The sequence below is a fragment of the Drechmeria coniospora genome, chromosome 01, assembly GCF_001625195.1.
Source record: "Drechmeria coniospora strain ARSEF 6962 chromosome 01, whole genome shotgun sequence".
NCBI classification, from domain to species: Eukaryota; Fungi; Ascomycota; class Sordariomycetes; order Hypocreales; family Ophiocordycipitaceae; genus Drechmeria; species Drechmeria coniospora.
In genome coordinates, this window is record NC_054389.1 from 9,178,993 (window position 1) to 9,200,981 (window position 21,989).

At 56.0% G+C, this 21,989-nt stretch overlaps 7 protein-coding genes across 7 annotated transcripts; 3 read left to right on the top strand and 4 right to left on the bottom strand.

Annotated features, from left to right (window-relative positions):
- Positions 1 to 995: 995 nt before the first annotated feature.
- On the bottom strand, positions 996 to 3,755 carry DCS_02428 (uncharacterized protein; the record flags this gene model as incomplete). Its single annotated transcript, XM_040799755.1, has 6 exons — positions 996 to 1,484; positions 1,550 to 2,012; positions 2,088 to 2,392; positions 2,442 to 2,799; positions 3,219 to 3,265; positions 3,606 to 3,755. The coding sequence occupies 6 exons, from the start codon at positions 3,753 to 3,755 to the stop codon at positions 996 to 998; spliced, it is 1,812 nt and encodes a 603-aa protein (XP_040660638.1).
- A 2,312-nt stretch (positions 3,756 to 6,067) lies between these two features.
- On the top strand, positions 6,068 to 7,985 carry DCS_02429 (amidase; the record flags this gene model as incomplete). Its single annotated transcript, XM_040799756.1, has 3 exons — positions 6,068 to 6,192; positions 6,261 to 6,876; positions 6,927 to 7,985. The coding sequence occupies 3 exons, from the start codon at positions 6,068 to 6,070 to the stop codon at positions 7,983 to 7,985; spliced, it is 1,800 nt and encodes a 599-aa protein (XP_040660639.1).
- A 156-nt stretch (positions 7,986 to 8,141) lies between these two features.
- On the bottom strand, positions 8,142 to 8,836 carry DCS_02430 (beta-flanking protein; the record flags this gene model as incomplete). Its single annotated transcript, XM_040799757.1, has 3 exons — positions 8,142 to 8,297; positions 8,374 to 8,702; positions 8,770 to 8,836. 3 exons carry the CDS (start codon positions 8,834 to 8,836, stop codon positions 8,142 to 8,144), a joined length of 552 nt encoding a protein of 183 aa, XP_040660640.1.
- An 876-nt stretch (positions 8,837 to 9,712) lies between these two features.
- DCS_02431 (white-collar 2) lies at positions 9,713 to 11,280 on the bottom strand (the record flags this gene model as incomplete). The annotated part of the gene is made up of 2 exons (XM_040799758.1): positions 9,713 to 9,858; positions 9,918 to 11,280. 2 exons carry the CDS (start codon positions 11,278 to 11,280, stop codon positions 9,713 to 9,715), a joined length of 1,509 nt encoding a protein of 502 aa, XP_040660641.1.
- A 707-nt stretch (positions 11,281 to 11,987) lies between these two features.
- DCS_02432 (uncharacterized protein) lies at positions 11,988 to 12,305 on the top strand (the record flags this gene model as incomplete). The annotated part of the gene is made up of 1 exon (XM_040799759.1): positions 11,988 to 12,305. The coding sequence occupies one exon, from the start codon at positions 11,988 to 11,990 to the stop codon at positions 12,303 to 12,305; it is 318 nt and encodes a 105-aa protein (XP_040660642.1).
- Positions 12,306 to 15,782: 3,477 nt separating this feature from the next.
- DCS_02433 (uncharacterized protein) lies at positions 15,783 to 17,158 on the top strand (the record flags this gene model as incomplete). The annotated part of the gene is made up of 2 exons (XM_040799760.1): positions 15,783 to 16,951; positions 16,984 to 17,158. The coding sequence occupies 2 exons, from the start codon at positions 15,783 to 15,785 to the stop codon at positions 17,156 to 17,158; spliced, it is 1,344 nt and encodes a 447-aa protein (XP_040660643.1).
- Positions 17,159 to 17,635: 477 nt separating this feature from the next.
- On the bottom strand, positions 17,636 to 19,703 carry DCS_02434 (uncharacterized protein; the record flags this gene model as incomplete). The annotated part of the gene is made up of 3 exons (XM_040799761.1): positions 17,636 to 18,062; positions 18,202 to 18,889; positions 19,601 to 19,703. 3 exons carry the CDS (start codon positions 19,701 to 19,703, stop codon positions 17,636 to 17,638), a joined length of 1,218 nt encoding a protein of 405 aa, XP_040660644.1.
- Between the last annotated feature and the right edge of the window lie 2,286 nt (positions 19,704 to 21,989).

Below are 21,989 nucleotides of genomic sequence, written 5' to 3' on the forward strand. Positions count from 1 at the left end.
GCAGCGCGCCTGGTCTCTCACGAGAACATATCCCCTCCCTTGTGTGTCAAGTACACTGTGTATTACATACTTGTTTTATCGAGCTCGCATTTTCAGCAGCTCGCATTTGCTGGAGCGCGAGGTGCTTAGGGGCCATGGTGAAGTCTCAGCGACGCCAAGCAACGTGCTCGGCTTGGATTGTAGGCAACAGCGGAATTATTTCGACACATTTTCACGCCTGACTTGGGAAGTATTCTCTTGAACGTGGAGCTATGGGTGGACAGCACGGCCTGCACTCCGTAATCCGTACGTGAATCGTGACTTGGGTCGAACACTTACCATCGACTTGGTCTCAAGTCGCAACTGCTTGTACAAGGGAGGGCTGCATGTCCGAGCACAACCACTGCTGTAGTCATGCGACGCAGAAGGACAACAAAAGTAGGCATAAGTGAGCACGAATGCTGTTTGATTCTCATTCAAGGGAGCGAAATCTACACCTAAGGAAATGGGAAGCAAAGTATAGTCCCGAATTCCTAGACACGTTTTCCAACATCCCCGAGACGAGGGTCATTCAAGCGTCAAGCCCTAGCAAATGGCTGACGTACACTACTTTGTAAGCCTCTCCTCGACGCAGCTGAATCCACCTACAGTGCATCCACCATCACTCCCGCACGCTGTCCGCTCATGGGGGCAAACACGTGCGAGTTTCGACATTAGTTCCATACCCGCATGTATGGAACGAAAGTAAAGGTGACGGGACCGCAACCGCAGACCTATGCTGCCGTAGCACGAACCATCATCCGGAAACAGCTCCACCGCGAGCTGGGGGTTAAAAAAATGCAAGGCGGAAACTGTTGTTGGGCGGCCAGTACTGCGAACCAGCGCTGTCGACAAGGCGCACCAAACAACAACAGTCCTTGTGGGAATCAATTGAGTTTTCTCCTCGTAAAATTCGTATCTTTGTACATTTGCAGATGTGCCAGAAATGCGACTGCGAGATTCAATGGAGATCCATTTTAATCGATGGTCATCCGGCTCGGGAGCTGGGGCTTCACGTCGTGCAAGCTGATGGAGTGGGTGTCGGGCTTCTCCTCCACCCTTCGAGAATGTTGCAGGTGTGCCTTCAGGCCCTTGTCAAAGTTCTGGAGGCAAACGATGGCATTGGCGATGGTGAGAATGATTAGAAGGATGGTGATGACGGCAAAGGCGGTGAGGGACTTGCGCACGGCCTCGTAGGATGCCCGGTGGGCAGGCTGGTAGATGCGAACAAGCTTGAAGATGAAGTACGACAGGGCTCCGAGGTAGAGGATGATGGTGACAACCATGCCCAGCTTGTTCTCCTTGCGAGTGAAGTATGCGGCGGCTAGGAGGATACCGATGGTGATGGGAATCGTGGCAATCGTCAGGGCGAATTCGGGGTCGGACTTTTGGGCGACGACGACGACGAATTGAATGATGAAACCGAGAAAGAAGAAGAAATCGAACTTGAGGAGGGCGATGTAGATCTGCCATCGCGTACGAAGTCAGTGGTGTCGTGGATGATTGCTAGGGAGTGGCCATGTTACGATACCTGGTAGTGGAGAAAGCGCTTCTTCATGCGGTAGTCGGCCCCGATGTTTTTGAGGATATCCCAGGCGAACTCTTGATAGAGCTTCCAGGCGATGAAGACCATGCACACGGTAGTGAGGGCGATGATGGCCGGTATGGCGATGAGGAAGGCCTTGACATCGCTCCAGAGGTCGGGGCCGGTGATGCCAGGGGCGAGAGCGTTGTACTCGGCGAGGATCGTGATGGCAGTCTGAATCTGGTCGACCTGAATGATGGTGTAGACGAGGAGGGCGAGGTTCGCGATGCAGACGCCGATGACCTGAATCGTGTTCTTCATCCGCAGCGCGTCCCAGACGACGACGAGCTCGTACAAGAAGCCGAAGATGAAGAGGGTGAGGAAGGTCGGGATGGTCTTGTACTGCGACTGGACCCTGTCGACGTTTTGATAGGGGCCGAGGCTCGTCTGAAACCTGGCAAAAACGTACCTGATGGATGGTCAGTCGGCTGGGGCAAAGAACTCGGGCCAAGGGCCAAGGGGAGGGGGTTCCGATGAGACGTACGACTCGAACGAGAGGCAGATGATGGCCTGGAGAGTGGTGACGCCCATGAAGGTGGCCGACCACTTGGTCTTGAGAAAGGCCAACCTGTCGCGATGAACGCTGCGGGCGGGGGCGGAAGTGGGGAGGCCTTGTCGGTTCGCGTAGCCGTCGTGAAAGCCGCTGTTCAGATTGGCATTCTCCGCGTACGAGGGCTGCTGGTAGACGGGTTGCGGAGAGGGCGTCGACGGTTGGCCGTACGCCTGGCCGTAGTCTTGGCCGTATTCGCCGCCATGATGGCCGTACGCTGGGCTGGACGGTGCGTTGAACTGTGAGAAGCCCGGATCTGCACTCAGCAAAGACTTGCGAGATTCTAACCTGGTAGCCAGGGCGGGCAACTGGGGCGACTCCAACCGGGAGCCCACGGACGCGAGGGAACTCTTTTTGTTTTCGCGCTCTCCCCCCCGGCGAACAAGCGCAGGTGGCGGCGGCGGCGGCGGTGTTATGAAATGGAGAGGATGAGCGCTCAGGCGGCACGAGGCAGGCAAACGAGAGGCTTCGGCCGGTTCGAGGCGACGGGATGGCAGGCGACGAGGTCAGCAACGGTTCGGGTCGACGAGGCCGACGAGATGGGACGGCAGTGCAGACGGCTGTGGCGAAAAGGATGGCGAAAACGAAGGTGAAATCGAGGGCGAAAGGGAGGATTCGAGGCCGCTGGCAGACAAGCCCGACGAGGCTGGAATAAAGCGGACGCGTTGATGGCGGTTGAGGTGGTGCGGTGGGCGGATCGGGTTGGGAGACGGATCAAGCATGGATCGAGAGAGAGGCGTCGGTGTTTCCGCAGAGGCGAGGGGAGGAGGATTTTGTCGGGGACTTGCGGCAGACCGCCAGTTGGATGAATGTGAAACACCATTGGATCGAAGGGCTGGTGGGGCGAGGGAGGAAAGGGAGGCGTGCGTTGAGTCGGAAGGCTGCCGAGCCCCCTCTGGAGGCTGGAAGGCACCAGGCGCTCTCCCGCGCCTACAGCCTGTAATTTAGTGCTGCGATTTGGCCACCAGGTACATGTAAGTACTGTATGTGCATACAACGTAGCATGGCTCGGCTGGCGAGTTACAGGTACAACGTGGTAAGCTTTGGCTAGTCTTGGGCACTAACCAACCCGAAGGCGCTCTCCCAGGGGATGCGGCAGCGCGAAGGAAATTCTGCATGAGCACAGAAGAGTCGACCAATTACTGTTGCCTTGGTGCTTCGTGTGCTCTCCATCTCAGCATTACCAACTCGTACAGCATGTGCGTGCCATTGCTATCCTGCTGGTGTTTTTCTTCCAAAGTACTCCGTGCCACGAGCAGGTACCTAAGTACCATCCGTTGTAGGGACGACGAGTAAGTGTACGGAGCACGGAGCACAAATACACCAGTATTAGTACATGTGCTCCATATCCGTATAGTAAGTACTTAAGTACATGTACTTCGGCTTGCTGGTCAGCGAGGCTTGCCCATCCACTTGGGTGTTCCATATTTAAAACCGCTGACAGAAACCGACCATGTCCACTGCCATGACGACAGGCATCTGGTATTCATCCGAAGGTCCAACTGCATCGAAGCCGACAACAGCCTCAGACTCGCCAAAGCGTCCTACAGATGGGTCTGGGCGGTCGCGGCGCGTACACCTACGCTCGCGTCGTTCCTCCATGCTGGGCGTCTCTCTACTCCATTTCGCCATCTCTTCGCCTCGTCGGTAGGCAAGGGGCGAGAGGGTAGTGCAATTGCCAAGCCGTGTCCGTTTCGCACAGTGCCGATTTTCACCGAATTTTTCCCTGGACGTCCCTGGCTTGGCTTTGAATGCTCGCAATCTCTATACCAGGATGCGACGACGTGCCAAAGTGTACACCTGCAGTACCTACTTACAAGTAATATACACTTATCAATACCTCGGAAAGTGTATGGTTGCGATCAAGCATGATCCAAGAGCGAGCGTAGAGAGCAGACGCAACATTGGGCGTGTTGTGGTAATATTGCTTGCGAACACTTGTACCTGTACCTTTGCATGTAAGTATGAAAAAGTATGCCGGCTGCGCATCTGCCCCTGCTGTTCATGTCACTCTGAATGCCCGTGATAAGTTGTGTGTCTGCCGTGTAACGTCAACGAAATGATCAATACGAGGAAGCTGCACCATCGGGCCGGATCGGTGACTGTTGCTGGGGTCGCGTTACTGTGCTCGATGAGGGTAGGAAATCATCTGTAATTACCAGGTATTACAAAGTAAATAGAGTGCGGAGTACGGAGCATGGCGTAGAGTACGGAGTATGACGAATTCATTCTACTAGCTCGTGTTCATGATGATATACTTACATGCAGTATACGGAGCACGGAGGACATGAACAGGACCCTACGAACTCGCCTACTAAAAAAGTATTCCATACTCCGTAATACATGTGCAGAACCTGAACATGCACCCGCATCTATTCGCATGGACCTAGAGTACTATACGGTCCAAGGAGGGAGTTGTGGGCAATAGGTGTACAGCCTAGGCTGGCCCTTCCGGGGAACGGGAAGGCGCTGTACTCCGTATTCCAATGCAGCACTCGTGCTTGTTGTTGTACCCCGACTTTTGCATCCGCGTGTGCTCATTCGGCGACGTGCAAATCATCATCGACTCGGTGCAGCAAGCCGACGTCCGAGAAGACATGACGTACATGCCAAGCGCATGCCAGTGTTTCAATCCAAGAAGACTGCGACGAGAAGAAAATCGGGAGGAATGTGCTCGTATCGTCGGGCACGGCCCACCGTTCTTGAAACTGTCATGTTCACGACCGTGCCCTATTGCGTTGGAATGCTTCAACGTGTCACAAGACTCGGCCGACGTTGACATATTCCTTCTTTGTCCCCAGGTGGTGGTACAGTATGGAATACCCTGTAGTAATACCCCTGCACACACAAGTATTACTGTACAGTATATGTAAATTAATACTCTGTACACTCAACTTGTCAGTTCCCTGCCAGTGTCGAAAAAGGTCTAGTCCAACGTCGTTGGTCGATGCTGACGCCTTTTGTGTAATTTTGGGCAAGACATCGAAGGCCAAACCATAATCAGCGTTCACGGCGATACCGTCTTTTCGACAAGTGGTACAGTAACTACAACATGAACTCCGTACTCGGCACCTACTCGTAATAATTGTACTGCACCTGCAAAAGGGAGACGATGCGACGAAACCCGAGCACTCGAATTCTGCAACGGAATTTGGCAAGATGAAATCTGTGGCAGTGTACATTCATTTGCCTGCTCGTAGGTGTATGTGATGCATGCATGTAGCAGACGGATGCATTCGCATGATGTACTTGCTACTTCACAACTCGTTGCAATAAACCTTCTCCGTACAGTAAGTAATAATACAGTACAGTCGACTCTCCAGCATGTAATTAATACAGGTACTTAACGTCATGTAGTACCTGACACACAACGCAAGTTAGTACTTACTACCTACCTACTAGGTACCTAGTACTTATATTATTACTGAGCACTGCACTAAATTGCACCATGAACCAGGCCATCGTTCCTCGGAGTTTGGCGCTAGTGAGCCAGCTATAGAGAACAAACTCCATTTCCACTAGCAGCGTCACGCAAAGCACAATGTACACGCACATTGTGCCACACCGCATGCCATGCCACCTTCAGGTACAAGTACATGTACACCACTGAAGCTGTCAACCACAGTTCCAAATACCACCACCGATACCTGGCTGGCTACGGTACCTTACTTAGTAGGAACCTTACCTAGTAGTACTGTAGTGAGTGACCACTGTTCCTTGTCTGAGCCGAGGCTGCTCGTGAGGCGGACACAAAGTCTACCCACCATCCAACCTCCTTCGTTGGCTTGCCCTTTTTTTGCCCGCTCATCGTGCCCGTGGTCATTTCCGTCAGTGAACGCACACCCACCCTCAAGCTGATATTTGCGTACCTCGCCTCCAGACACGGCGCACCAACTCATCCTCGACGGATCACCATGGCCTCACCGTCTGGCTTCGCTCACTACCCCGAGCCGATCGAGGGCCCGGATGTGCCGTATGCGCCCATTCCGAATCATAACCCCGTCCTCAGAGGGCTTCCCCTCGTCGCCGCCTCCCAGCTGTACGTGAAGCCCGCGTCCGGTCGTTTGCGAGAACGGAAGCCTAACCGGCGGCCTTGCCCTCCTGCAGCGTCTCCTGGTCCGGAACCCTCCAGCGTTTCTTCTGGAAAAATGCCGGCTTCGGCTCCATCAAGGACATGGCCGTGCTCGACGACGTCACCTACACCTTCCAACCCGTCGTGACGCCGCTCGGTGCCACCGGACCGATGCTGGCCTTTGGGCCGGAGCTGCTCGAGTCCAAGCACGCCGATGCAAAGGGCCGCTACTACACGGCCAGCGACTACCACGAAATGTACAAGTCCGGTCGGGTCACGCCCCTGCAGGTCGCCGAGGTCCTGCTGCCCCTGACCAAGGCGAACAAGGAGAAGCCGGGCAAGTACGAGGACGCGTGGGCCGACTCGCACGGCAAGGACCATCTGGCCCTCAAAGCCGCCAGGGCATCGACGGAGCGCTACGCCGCAGGCAAGCACCTCGGCGTGCTCGACGGCGTGCCCGTCGGCGTCAAGGACGACGTCGATGTCGAGGGCTACGTCAATCACTTTGGCCTCCAGTACAACCCCTCGATCCCGTGGTTCAAGGAGCAGGAGGAGTCGGCCTGGCCGGTGAAGACGCTGCAGGACGCCGGCGCCGTCGTCATCGGAAAGCTGCGCATGCACGAGATGGGATCGGACACCAACGGCCTGAATGTACGTTTCGACGGATGATGCCAACTGCCGTCGCTGACAGACGTCGCCAGGTGTACCAGGGCACGCCGACGAACCACCTCAACAACGCCTACTACCCCGGCGGCTCCTCCTCCGGTCCGGCCTCGGCCGTTTCCGCCGGCCTCATCCCCATCACCGTCGGCACCGACGCCGGCGGCTCCATCCGCATCCCCGCCAACTTCAACGGCATCTACGGTCTCAAGACGAGCCAGCACCGCACCATTGCCATGAACAGCACCATGTGCGTCACCGGCCCCATCGCCGCCACCGTCGCCGACCTCACCATCGCCTACCGCGTCATGTCCCAGCCCGACCCCGACTGCCCGACCCAGAGCCTCTTCGCGCTGTCGATTCCGCCGGCACCCTCGGCGAACAAGGTCATGGGCGTCTTTCGGGATTGGTGGAAGCAGGCCGACCCCAAGGTGGCCGAGGCATGCAACCGGGCCGTCGACTGGTTCGCCGAGAAGCGCGGCTATGACGTCGTCGACATCTCCATCCCCTACCTGCCCGAGGCCCAGCTCGCTCACGGCTCCGTCTGCGTCGTCGAGCTGACCGAGTCGGCGAGGCGTCGCACGCCGAACCCGGCCAACTGGCTCTCCCTCGTCGGCCCGGCGAACAAGGTGCTCCTCTCGGTCGGCAAGCAGACGCCGGCCGTCGACTTCCTCAAGTACAACTCGCTGCGCACCCTGCTCATGCAGCACCTCGCCTACCTCTTCCAGAAATACCCGGGCCTGCTGATCATGACGCCGACGACGCCCCTCATCGGCTGGCCGCGGACGCCCGGCGACGAGTCGTACGGGCTGAGCGACGCCAACACGACCTTCCGCAACATGATGTACATCTTCCTTTCCAACATGACGGGGACGCCGTCGCTGTCGGCACCCGTCGGCTACGTCGACCCTCTGCAGGGCGAGGGCAAGCTATGCGTTTCCCTCATGGCCACGGCCGAGTGGGGCGCCGAGGAGCAGCTGCTCAGCTGGGCCGGCGAGACGGAAGAGTATCTGCATACCGTGTACCCCGACGGTCGCCGGAGGCCGGACTCGTGGCTCGACGTCCCGGCGTTGGCGACGCAGGAGAAAAAAGACAAGTAGGAGGAGCGTGCGTTCAGATGATGCGAGCTCCACGTTCATGCCTGGGCTCTCATGATGATGGTACAATTGTTTCTCAACATTGGCAAAATACAATCAATGCATGCTCGTCACGGCGGTGCCCAGACGAGTTCATCTGTCGACGGATGGGTACGAACGTTACATGAATTTGGAAGCGAGACCCATCAAGCCTCCCTGCTGCTGGCCCTGTGACTTGAAATACATCTTCATGGCCATCTCGCCGGCCTTTTGGACGGTGGACTCCTTGCTCGCGCCGTCGGCGATCTTGCCGTCGGCGGCCTTGCTGTCGAAGAGCTGTCCGCAAGCTCGGGGTCAGCCTTTGGGAATTTTTGCACATGTCGGGCAGGTTAGGCCAGAAGAGGACGCGCACCTTGCTGGCCTCGGACATGGCGATGGCCACGAAGGAGCCTTGGCTCTGGCTGGCGCCGCTACTGCCGCTACCCTCCCCCTGGTTGAACTTTTTAAGGGCCTGCATGGCGGCGGCGACGCCGAGCGTGGTCTCGTCGCCGCGCCCGTCGTTCTGGTAAGCATGCTTGTACTTGCTGATGGCGTCCTCCTCGTCGAGATCTTCGTTGGCGATCTGGCCCTTTTTTTGGCCGATGGCGCCCATGATCTGCGAGAACATGGCGCTGTTGCCGGACGAGCCAGCGAGCCTGGAGGCTTCGTCGTGGGCGTTGCGAAATTCCTCATCGTTGTCCCCTTGCCGACGAGCCGGCAGGTCAGCAAAAGCGGCCTCCCGTCATCACGCCCTGGGCCGAATACCGACCTCGCTGGTCCTGACGCTGGTTCTGGCTCTCGAGGAACTCCTTGCCCGCGTTGAATAGCTTGTCCATTTTGACGGAATGGTTGAGCCGAGGTAGAACGTGTTTGGGTGCAAAGCTGATGCGAGAAGATGATGACGAAGACGCGGTAGAGGGAGCAGCAGCGGAAAAGAATAGCCGAGGAATATCGGCGAAACTGTCGATGCAGGCAGGATGTCGGTGCAAAAGTAAAAATGGACGCAAGTGGTGCCATGTGCCAGCCCCCTCCGAATGCCATGTACTGTACTCCGTACTTGCGAGCAAACTTGTCAGAGCCGGTGACGCGCACCATGCGGGGTTGCTCCAGGCAAGGAACCCCTCCTCGTACAAGCACCTCGCCAAGATGGATCGTCAAGTCCTTGAAACTACTCGCAATAATTACAGGGTCGGCGATTCATTCGCGCACAGCATACCGTGCTCGTCTTCGTTTGGTCCCGCTACGACGCGCCTGCGAGCGCAAAGCAAGGCATGAACGCCGTGGCAACCAGAACCGAGTCGCACATCTCGTAATGGACCGACAGACGAATGCATGGTGAAGAATAAATGGATAATACTTACTTGTCGTGGCCGTACTGCTTCGTCATAGTTTGTGGTATATACAAGACCTCCATCGGAGAATGCGTCGTCTCATGTTCGCTTCCTTGCGCAAATGCTGGTCAAACAACGTCATGGACACTGTCGGACTTCAAATCATCTCCGCCTCGAGTTGCTCACCGAGCCGAGAGACGAGCTTCAGGTGCCAAGGGACACGGCAGGCGTCCCATGGACTCGACAGCCCCGAGCTTGAACGGCGTCAAGAGGGGGCATCACGGCGATGGCTCGGCGACGTCGCTTGGCCGATGCTCGTTTTTCTCTTTTCATCCGTACCCTTTCAGTGTCGAATCGGAATGCAACGAATGGAGAAATCGATCAAGTAGTTGCTTGATCGGCCAGCTGAGAGGAGCCGTTGAAGTTGCCTTTTTTCTTTTCCTTCTTGGCCCATCGCAAGCCGCAAGCGTTGCAGAGCGTCTTTGGTCCGCTCGGTCCCTTTCTCCATTCGGGGGAGTCGAGAGTTCCTGACGCTCGCTGTCAGTCACCGACGGGTGGAAAATGAGGGTCTCGAATGAAAACAAACCGCAATCTGTGCAGACGTATTCCTCCGACGTCTTCAGCTTCTTCTTCTTCTTCTCGCCCATTCGAGAGTCTCGGTCGAGGGATATCTCGATGCCGGCGTCACCCTTGACGAGGACCGGGCTGGCCATTCCGGCCGTGATGCCCCGGCAGCGCTCGCCCTCGACGTACCGCAGCCCCGTGAGCATCTCTATCGTGTCGGTGTGGGATGGAGCGCCGTAACGCGCGGTGCCGTCCGGCTGCGCGTCGAGCCGAGTGCCGTCGGCGGTGTCCTCCAGGCTCTCGCGGGTCAGCGGCACGCCGTCGCCGTCGCCGTCGTCTTCTTCTCCTTCGTTCCCGACGTGCTCGCCGCCGGCGCCGGGATGCAACGGGTTCCTCGACGACCCATCGGCCATGGGCTCGGGCGGTGTTGCGTCGGATCGGCCGTCTTGGAGTTGGGCCCACTGCCTCGACTCCTCGTCGGCGTCGGCCTCCTCCTCCATCCGCAGCTCGGCAATCCGCTGCCGCAGCCGCTCGTTTTCGATCTTGTGCTCGAGGAAGGAGTCCAGGAGGCCGGCGTTCTTGGTCGGGTACGGGCGGGACATCATGAAGACGGACTGGCAGAAGGGTGACTGGTTGTCGGGGTTGGGCGCAAACTTGGCGTCGGCGATGTGGGCGTGACCGACGGATTCAAATATGGCGTAGGTGCCATCCTTCTTCTTGAAGCGGTAAAAGATTCGCAGCGGAGTGCCGGAGGCGATGGACTCGTTGAGCTCGGAGACGAAGATGCCCTGGTCGTCGGGGTGGATGAGATCCTTGAGGAACTCGTCAAAGATCTCCTCGGCCGTGTATCCGGCGACGGAGAGGACGCTCGGGGACGCGTACTTGATGCGGCCGTTGGCGTCGAGGATGTGGAGGAAGTCCTTGAGCTCCTCGACGACCTTGGCGGGCCACTGCTTCCGCTTGGTGAACTCGGTCAAGGTGCTGCCGCCGGAGCCGGAAAGTGCCATCTGGGACATGGTGCCGGGAGGCAACGGCCCGGCTCCGGGGACGTTGTTGGCCGCCGTGTTGAACTGGTTCTCGAGCCGTGCGATGGACTCCTCGGCCGTCGGACGGTTGCCGCCGGCGACGACGGCAGCCGCATCAGGATCGCGGGTGCGGGCACTGGCGGTGGGATTGAAAGTCTCCGGCGAGACGTCGTCGGCGGATCCGATACCAAAAACGGCGTCGTCGAATGAGCCCAGCATGCTGCTGTCGAAGAAGGTCATGAAATCGAAACTATCCGGGGCCCCGAGGTCGAGGTTGGGGAAGCCGAAGAAGTTGGCACCCAGCTGAGGCTGTGGAGCCTCTGGAGGAGGCGGCTGCGGCGGCGATGGTTCTGGCGACATGACGGGCAGCCATCCAACGGACCTGATGGCATCAGCCTCATCCAGGCGCGGAGGGGTACGGTACCTGCGCTGGGTACCTGCACTCGGTACCTGTCTAGCACCCAAGAGGCCTAAGAGGTAATACCTGCAGTAGCTGGATTCGGCAGCGGAGCCGTCACTGATGTACCTCGGGGCGATGGGTGGCCGCCAGTGGCAACGGCCGAACGGTCACTTTGACAGCCGGGGCTAGTGGCGCGGAAGAAGGGTGGGGGGTCGCCACCCACCCGTAGTGTTGTGGTGCCCTGTACTTGTCGCCGCGCAGCAATTAATTACTGTACCTGTGTGCACCTGTATGCACCTGTGTGCACCTGATGGCAGCAGTGGGCAGCCAGGTCTCGATCACAACGGGCTGGAAGCACGTCGGTCTGGAAGCACGTCGGTCTGGAAGCACGTCGGTCTGGAAGCCGCTTGCAAGAACCGTTGCTCGTCGAACGTCTACCTCGCCTCAGCGTCGGCTCGGCCCATCAGCTGCGACGGTGGGAGGGGACAGGCTCGGACGATGTTTGGCAGTGTTCGTGTTCGCAGGGAAACGGGCGAGGACGTTTTGAGTGAGCAGACGTTTGATGACGGCAAGGATGCTGTGCAAAAAACTGAGACGGGATGGGACTGGATGGCACAATGCGATTGCGATTGCGAGTACGGAGTATAAGTATGTATAGACATTCATCATGGCCGTACCACGCACTGCATGTGCTCGTATGCTTGGTCGTGGCCGGCAGGGAACATGCGACCAGTTCGGCCTCGCACAGCACTCGTTTGCCCGCATCTGCACTACCGAGTGCCGTACCACCTGCTACGATGAGGGCCGGCTGGGGGTGCACGAGCGCCGATCGCGCCGTCGTATTCTCGGCCGCGACCCCTGCATCGCAACCTACATGGCCAGAACCAAGTACGGCGGTCGGAGGAATAGCAACGGGCCGTCGGCGGCAACCTCGGCCGACTTGGGCGAGACACGGTGCAGTGCCCTTTTCACCGGTTCCGAATAATGTATCTTGTATCGGATGAAAGGAGAGAATTGAAGGGAAGTTGGTGGGAGGTCCCTTGACTTTGCCATGTACGCCTGGGGATTCCGCAATGTCGAGGGGGCCGGACGCTTGTCATCCTGCTGTATTCTTGCACAGGCATCTGCTCGACGGAGCAATACACGTACATAGTCGGTGCTAAGTATTCCGTAGGTGCCTGCCACTACCTGCTAGTCCGCCGAGCAGCTGCCACATACAGCCCCAGTACCAGTGTGCAAGCAATTACTACTAGTAGGTACTAACCTACCTACCTAGTAGTCTACAGTAACTTTTGCGTTTCAAGCATGGCACACGCTTCCAAGCCGGCCAGAAGGCTGGCGCATCTACGTCTCATCTTCCATCCTGCTCCCAACAAGGAACGACGTCACGGACCTACATTCTTACTTGCTGGATTGCCCGAGTCGGTCTTGCTGCTTCATGGGAGTTGAAAGAGCAGTGTGCCATTGATGAGCAATTTTGATTCGCCAGTAACCGAGCCTTGAGAATGCCCTGTATACTGCAGGGGTGCCTAGGCACTCCTCCTACTGGCACTTGTGGCAAGACCTTGTATTACTCCATGCATGCCCTAGAAATGGCGTGAAATCTACAGTACTACCTCGCAGGAATACTCCGTACAGACTGCACATGTAAGTAATACTTTGTACGGAGCACATACTGCAGATGGGCATTTGTAAGTGTACAGTACTGTACTGTAGTGGTAGTTATAGGTGCATGTAAATACTGTATCAAGGCATATCGACGCCAAATTTGCCTACTACTTTGGGACTAGTTGCCAGTCTGAAACGCCGCTGGAGGTGGTCCCTATTAGTCGGCAACCAAGGGAAGCGGCCCGCGGCTAGGATAGGGAAAGTACTGTAATACTTACTGTACTTGATGTAGGTATGCCAAGCAGCCCCTGACGACTTCTGAGGCAGCCAGATGAAATTTGTGGCACCTTCATACGGTGCAGTAAGTAATTGCATCGCTTGCAGTGCGGAGCTAGGAGAAGGGCCAACGTGCAGGTACTGTACAGTCGTAAGTACTTGTAGGCGTACAGTTCAAGCCCGATGGCCACCTCGACACGAGCACGTGGTTGACAATGGATTCTGGTCAGAAGGCAAAGGTTCAACCCGAGTGCTATATCATGGCATCGAACCTGTTGGGCAGAGTGGGGGACGAACGAGAGGATGCATGCGCTCTCGGTGAGCAGCAGCTATCACCTGTCGCAGGCACTTACAGAGCATGAAACAGCAGGGTTATGTATCAAGTACGGGCTACGAGCACTCCTCTACTTGGGCATCAAGAATGGTCAAGCACTCGTTCGCACCACAGAAACATGTGCATGGGTGAAATCAGAGTACTGTACTCCGTACTGGTACCTTGAAAGACGATGCGCAATTGCTTCGTCGTGCAAGTACTCTGTACTTGCGGAGTACACTCCGGACCATCTCACTTGTATGTACTGGGCATTACTGCTGTGTTGCTGTACTTGCGTGCAAAAGTACGAGAACCCTCCATCAAGTAATTACTCCGTACATGCAAATACGTCGTACTTGAGTGAACATCTTGGTGCACCCAGAAGAGCTCGTGCATGCACCGTAAATGCAAGCATTGTTGGGCACGCGCAGTCACTCCCGTACAAACAGCGGTGAGTAACCCTCCCCAGGGCCAATTTTTACATTGTACTCCGTGCCTACCACTCCGTACTTTGTACTTGCATCAATGCACTCGTAGGGGAGGTACTTGGGCAGTCATCCAACCCGCGTGCCGTCTCATATTGGGTGGATTGGCCGCAGAGCAATCTTTTTCAGGCTTCAGAACCAACAGACCTGCACCCAACAGTTATCCAGGCATACTACTGGTTCCTTGTGGCTCCCCGAAATGCATGTTGATAATGGCAAGGCGCGACTGCGACTACATTCACGGGTTACTGTACATGTCCCTCCACCACAGGCTTTCATCAGGGGCTTGTCGCCGAGTTTCCATCGACTACTTTGATTTTCCTACACTGAATGCGTCCAAGTCTCAAAGGTTTCAACATTAAAATGGGCAACGTACTTGACAGACTACGTGTCGTGGACAAGGCTACTCATGTTGCACAAGCATGAATTGTAATCCCCAAACCAAGAGAGGGACGATGGCGTCCATGTCGTTGCTGAATAAGGATGGGTGGTCATCCTTGCCAATGGGGTATTGTCTTGTTTTCGTTTCTAAAACTGAAAAGGATCGTTTGAGTACTCCGAGCGTGTGGTGCAGAGGCATACCTGTGTACTGTACATGTACTGTACTGTAGTTGTAATTATTAGTCAGGCGGCAAAAGCGTCGATTCGATATTATGCGTGTGGCCATGGCGGTAGCACCGCGTCACCTAACACTTTCACGTGACAAACATGGCCTGCTTCCCATCGTCAAGCTTTAGGCTGCTCTGCGCGAGGACTTACATAATTATGCATTAGATAATGGGCGAGCTATTGAGCCTGCAGTGCTTTCACTCCTGGTCAAGGCAGTCAGATCATACAGGTAATACCCCCAACACCACAGGAGCCGGGGGAGCCGCCTCTCGTTTCGTCATGGGCCATCTCCGAACCATTCGTTCGACTGACAGCTGCGATCTTGGAAGCGGCTGCTTCGGGACATGATAGCCATCCGCCGTATTCGGTCGAGTTCCCGCGTTAGCTCGACTCCTCGTCTAACTGGCTCCTTGACTCACGGAGGGTATCCCCATTTGCATGGGTATTGCGAAAGACATGTTCAATGTCACGCCAGGTAGGCGGTATCTCTGTGCCTGTGGGATGAGCTGTTGGAATCAGAGAGCGGAAACAATACGACGCAACGCACGGAGCACTACACTGTTAACCCCGCCAGACTGCCCTCGCATATCCTCTCGCAGTGACGCACTTGGTGGTAGACGTAATAGCGTGGTGGGTCGAAAACGAGACCAAGGGTAACTAGTAGAATCCTGAACGCTCCCAGGATACCACTCGAGTGCTTGTCCGTAAAATACTCCACCGTGCAAGAAACGACTAATACAAGTAAGTAATATTAACAAAACCGAGTTACAGTGGGGTGGCAAAAATGTCGATTCGATTTGTAGGGGTAGTGCTACCAAAACTGCATCGTCACTTTTGTCAAGTGAATGTACTACTTTACTGTACTACCAGGTAGTGGTGCCAACGGGTACTCCGCACAGGCATGGTTCGTCCTTCACTACTCCGTATAAACGAGCATGTCCTTCCATGGCCAGGCTCGTATTTATGAAAACAATACGAATGCGACAAGGACATGTGCGTGTACAGTATTACATTGTACTTCATGCGTGCACTCGTACTCTCAGAATAGTCGCCGTACCGTTTCAACCATACATATATAAGACGATGTGACGCGACGCCCAAGTATAGACCCGGTGCAAGTGCCATCATCACCGCCTTCATTTCATCGTCGCATTCTTTCCATTATTCCATCATGGGCAGTCATTCATTCTTACACCACGCCCTCTCCTTCCTCCTGCTCCTGCAATGGCCTTCCACCAGCCATGCTGTGGGAGCATCCGCCTCTGAAAAAAACTCCCTCTACCGGTTTGATACCCGGTCTCCAGATCAGATGACCAAGGAGGGCGGCTTTCGACCGTGGGGTGCCGATGTCTCTGTGCCGGGATATAGTCTGTATGAACAGGTAAATGAAGCTCCCATGACGGTGTACTCCATGTACACCTCGACATCCATCGATCCGCAGGCAGCCATCAAGTTCGGCAACAGCTTCTCTGGTGGCAAGAGAGGATACCTCTATGAAGTCAAGCCGTCGGGCAACGCCATCGATGTGGCGAAAAGTCTCGGTCAGTTCTATCCAAAGCAGCATCGGTGGCAGAAGGAGGTCGCCTTCCTCGGCGGCATTCGCCGGGAGCAGATCAAATCAACGGCCGAGGTGCCGGGAGGCTTCCAGGGCAGCGCAACAGAGCTGCCATGGAAGCCGTACGGGCACTACGACAAGAAGTTTGAGCACCAACACGCCATCGCCGCGCCTCAGCTGGCCGGGTTCCCCGAAGATTCTCGCTATGGCCCCAGAGCGCTCAAGGTGGAGCCCTGGAAAAGCTTTAACCAAGACCCGACAGAATACGCCAAGGCCATCATGGATCGGACGGGCAAGGAAATGGGCTGGGCCATGAACACACAGACGGCGGGAAACGGCGGCAGCGGTGACGGGGGGTTGTTTTGCAAGCGCAACGGGCACTGCCGTACCAAGGATGCAAGCAAGAATCCTTCCACGACCAGGGGGGGGGAGGTGGCGGACAAGAGTCGACAGACCGAAGGAAAGCCCGTCGGCAAGGATGCACCTGAAATGAATATCGATCTGCCCGTGCAAGAGACGCCGGCGCCGGCGGAAATCGATGCCGTGCGAGACCAGGGACGCTCAGGAACCACATGTCGGCGTGGTATGACAGGTCGCGGCAGAGGTCGTGGGAGAAATCGCAAAGGTGACTGGGGAAGAGGACCAAGTGGAGGGCGGGGACGAAAGGAAGCCGTCGATTGTGAATTCACAGACTCCTCGAGGAACCCTGTCCCCCAATCTGTTGACGATTCCCGAGCCCCTACCGGGAGCCATGGCCGGCAGAAGCACTGGTGGACCAGGACAGGGTAAGTCGTCTTCTATAACCTGGCCAATGGAGATTCGATGACGGCCACCGATTCGGACTTCGACAGGCTCGTGCCTTGGGAAGTTCTCCCGAAGCTGAAGCGGGCGATGCCGAGGAGGTTGCCGCGAGCAAGGAGGCCGTCTTTCAAAGGCGAAGAATTCGAAAACCGTGTCCCACAGTCGACACGTGCTGGAGTGCTGGAGGGTAAAGCGTCCCATTTCGCCAAGGATGGAAGTACATAAGAAGTACATAGCCACGTGCCATGTACTGAAACCACCCTCCATGTCATCGCCCTCCAGAGGCCGAGTTCACGGCGGAGCTCACGTTGGAGATGCCGCCCACGCCGTCATGAATCTCGCAAAAAGCAATCAATAATGCCCACGCAAAGGGCAGAGGAAATCAGGGCAAAAAAAAAGGAACCAGGCGATGAATCGTCTGGCGTCTGCGACTGGATACACTCGTGGGAAATGTTTCGATGGCTGTAAAATATGTAACATGTCCTGACCATGGACAGATAAGACTCGGTTGACAGGAATAGAGTGACGTGTGCTCGACCCGGACTCAAGGCAATGATCGCTCACAATGGAATCCTGCGCCATCCAACACCATGCATACCATGTGTTCCTTTTTCGCTCTCGGGCATCATTCATGCATCGTACGTCTACCACGCATTGGAAACGTTCCATTACGGTCTCTCCGGGACAAGCGCGTCGTTCAGGGTGAAGGAAGCCGGCGAGCTGCCGAGTTCGCAGTCTTCCAACTCTTCGTCGTGATGCACTTGTATTCGAACGGACGAAGGCGATTCGAACGTCGTTCCCAATCCCGTCGCAGCATCCACCACCGGCTTCGATCCGGGGTTGGTCGAGTTGGCACTCCCAAAGGTGCCGGGCCGCTTCGCGTAGTAATAGTTCCTGCGTTGGGTGTCGGTGCTGAACACGCGAGGCCACATACGCAGCAGGACGAGGCGAATGGCCGGCAAGCAGACGCAGATGGCGCCGACGTTGAGCTCGATGGTCGACCACCAGACGACGTCCCACTCGTTCCACGTCGGGTTGACGGCGTCGTTGAAGTGGACGAGAGATCGAAGTCGAAGGACGGAGATGATGGTGACGCTTGTTTTGCGTTAGCTGCCATGTGAAGGATGGGTGGCGGAGGACGGACGACGCAGGATGAAGAACGGAGGACGGACAACGCAGGATAAAGAACGGAGGAAATCGGACGGAATGTGCCAAGGGGAAAGGGGGCACGTACATGGCACCGGTGAGAAACATGAGCGCGGCACCAATCTTCTTCTTCCAATGCAGATTCATCTTGCCCAGCTGGCTCAGGGGGATGGCCAACAGCCACAGGTCGATGGCGACGCTGAAGCCGGCAAAGGCCCAGGCCAGCTGGTTTGCGCTGGACATGCAACCGCCGGAAGCGCGGTTGATGAGGTCAAACTTCTCCCAGTAGAAGCTGATGGGCGTGCACTGGAAGACGATGACGGCGGCAATGGTGATGCCCCACAGGACCTGAATGACGACGGTGACCCACAGGATGCGGCGGACGATGGTGGAGATGAAGATGCCGAGGTAGAAGAGGCAGAGTGCCGTCTTGATGAGCGTCATGAGAATGGTGTAGCCAAGCTCGGCGATCCAGAAGTGAAGGCCGAACTTGGGAAGGTCGTCCGGCTGCAAGCCCCAGACATCTTCGCCCATGCCGTACCAGGTCAGGCCGAAGATGAGGACGCCGATGGTAGCAAGGCCGAAGGGGATGACCATGGCGATGGTCCAGTCATCGGCGCTCAGCTTTCGCCTCGCGCTGTAGAAACGCTTGAAGCCGAGACGGATGATGATGATGGAAATGGTAAAGGTGCCGAGGACGACGTTGAGCACGTTGAACTCGACCCGTCGATTCCTTACGGGCGTGTGGCATATCGAGTTGGTCAGGTTGCTCGAAACTGGCGGCAGTCGGAGGCGTGTTAGTGCAGTGCTCACTCCCTTCGGTCCACGGCGTCGGAAGGGAACAGGGACGAGTTCGAGACTCACAAAGGGTATCGGTAAAGGCGCAAGCCGAGTTGATGCAATCATTCGACTTTGCCACACCATCGCACACGCAGCCCTCGCGCAGGTCCGGACATCTCCGTCGTACGCAGTCGGACTAGAGAAAGCGAGGGAGTCAGTCGTCGGCTCGACGGCTCGGCGAGATGGGAAGACCAATGGAGGCGGGAAAATATCGTACGGCACAGGTTGGTAGAGCGGACAGCTCACGGTCAAAGGGCGACTCTGGGCCGGCGGAATCGTTGGCCCGTGCTATTATCGAGATGGTGACACGCCTCGGATCGAGGATGACCGGCTGCCGACCGTCGGCCATCTGTCTTGCAAGTCTCTCTCGTCCAAACTATTTGACGGCCAGAGTGGGAGGGATCGAGGGTGGAGAAGGGGGTTACAGATGGGCAGAAGGCGAATCCGTCGTCGAGGGCATATTAGCGAACCGGACGTCACTGTCGGTTTCGATACGTCGATTCGTTTACACGGCGCGCCTCCACGAAAATGGGAACAAGAGAGAAGGGGAGATGGCGATGACGACGAGCGCGACGACGACGACGGAGGCGAAAGGATCCGAAGATAGAATACAGAGTCACAAAGTCAAGGGCCAAGTCAAGGCAAACCACAGGCGACCGGAGCGGTGGTTGTGGCGGCGGCAGTGGTCTCGGTACTGGTCTCCGTAGCGGTCGTGGCAGTGGCCATGGTCGCGGTAATGACGGTGGTCATGGTAGTGGCGGCCGTGGCGGTGGTAGTGGCAGCAGTAGTGATACCTGCCGGCAAGCTGCTTTCCTCACCGACACAGAGGTAGCACATTCGAGGGCTTCATCAAATCATGAGATCCGTTTACAACCACCAGCCTACTAGGTACCTACGTACTTACCTAGTACACTTGTCCTGTACATGACGTGGTATATCGGCATGGGCGCGAAAAAGGTGACTCCGTGCACTGTGCAGGTACATAACCTGCATGTACCTATACAGCGACAAACACATGCAACAACCAGTTCGTGGAGGTATATGTACTTGCACAATGTCCGGTCCCCAAGTAAAGCCAGCGGTCAAAGTCAAATGGCTGGCTCTACGTGTCCGAGCTCTCGAATCATCTCCCTCCTCCCACTTCCCTCTTCCTACCTCTCCCCCCTCTGCTCCTCTGCTCCTCTGCTTCTCGCCCACTGCTTCCCACGTGCGGGCTCCCTCGGCCATCGCGGTGTTCAGCAGTCAACGAAAAGGCCTGACAGTGCCAATCAGAGGGTTAAACTATGTACCGACACGGCATAGGCTGCCAAGGAGCACCTTGAACAGGGTTGGCGGCAGCGAGGGCTTCGATCGATCGTATACGGTGGGGTAACATCCGACACCACGATTCCACCTGCTCGGCACTGCCATTGGCTCTCTGGTCCAGGACCGAACTCTTTCGATCCACATGTACATCTGCATTATGTATGTAAGTAAGTACAGCATGGTGAAGCCCCTTTCCCTCCCGCCCCTATGGGGGGGGGGGGGGGGGGGGCATTTTTACTTTGTTCCTTCATAAGTACTTGAGTATTTTTGTTGACCCATGGGATCCAGCGACGCCTCCAAGAGCCGGCGGTGCCATGGTATGAAGATGCGTGGTACCTGCCTCTATTCTCTCCATAGCCACATCCCACGAGCTGAAGGCAGATACTCTCCTCGCACCAAGGCGTCTTTGGCGTCCAGTCGGTTTTCCACTCCGTCCATCATGGTTGCCAACCACTTGCCAGCCCGTCGGGATCGCCGGTAACGATGCTTTGCGAATGGGCCACGACAAGGTGGTACCGAGAGTTTGGATAATTCGGACTCACTCAACCAACTCCATCGGGGCAAGCCGACATTACCGACTCCGCAAGATGACGTATCACACCACCATAAACTACATCCACGTTGAATTCATCAAGGTAGTTGGCTCCCCCCATACAACAGTAGGTAAATGACAAATGATGAAACAACACAAACAAGGATAAAGCAACGCAACAGAATGGTTTCAACTTTGATCGCGAGGACCCACCCTCGCGGATTCCGGTCGAATCAAGCATTCATCCAGAGCTACCCTGGATGATAGCAGACTCCGAAACCCAAACTGCACTTTAAAGCACGGATGAGTCGCAACGGCTTGCATTCCAAAGAATCAGGTTCATAATGGAGAACCACCTTTTCGCAGTCGGCCATTATGAAGGGATCCTGCTCAACTGTTGCTGATGAGTGAGTCGGTGCCGATTCCTCAGCATCTACAAGACCTACCTACATACGGAGTACGGCCTCTCGTATTAAGCTCAACTTCCTCCCCCCCTACTCCACAGCTTGCCGAGTCCACAAACCCACTCATCGGTGTCGACCCCGTTTAACAATAATATTATCTGTGCAGGTAAGAATACACTCTGCATCAAAGTACCTTCTACGGAGTACGGAGTACATATTCATATAATTGCTCCATAATACTCCGTACTTATTCCTGGTGCCTCTATATATAGCACGGCTACTCAATTGCGTCCAGTACTCCGTCCTTACAGTACATTCACATGTATGGATGCACCGAGTACACAGTACGGGTCCATCCAAGAACTTGCAATGAGCAGTACGGTCTATACATATCTACCAAAAAGCAACCAGCATATGCCCAAATGCAGTCGAGGGTGGCCATTTTCAAGAGTCAGCCAGAATAGAGTACCAAGTACAGGCGCGATGGGTACGAAAAAGGACAGCATCCATCTTAATGGCTCTTGACATGGCGGCAGCCTTGCGACCGCCATGTCCGCCTACCTGGACTTAGTTGTGTTCTAGCCTGCGGTCACATCACACCACTTTCCCGTTCCCCTCGACCCTAGCATTCGCAGACTTGACGAATACCACATTACGAAAGACCTTTCATTTCTGAAGGTAGGCGCTCAACAACAAAATGGTCTCAAAATGGCAACGATCGACCAAGCATCGATGGCGTTCATGTACTTCGACCTTGCAAACTCATCATGAGGGGCGGGATGCTCACTGGAGGAC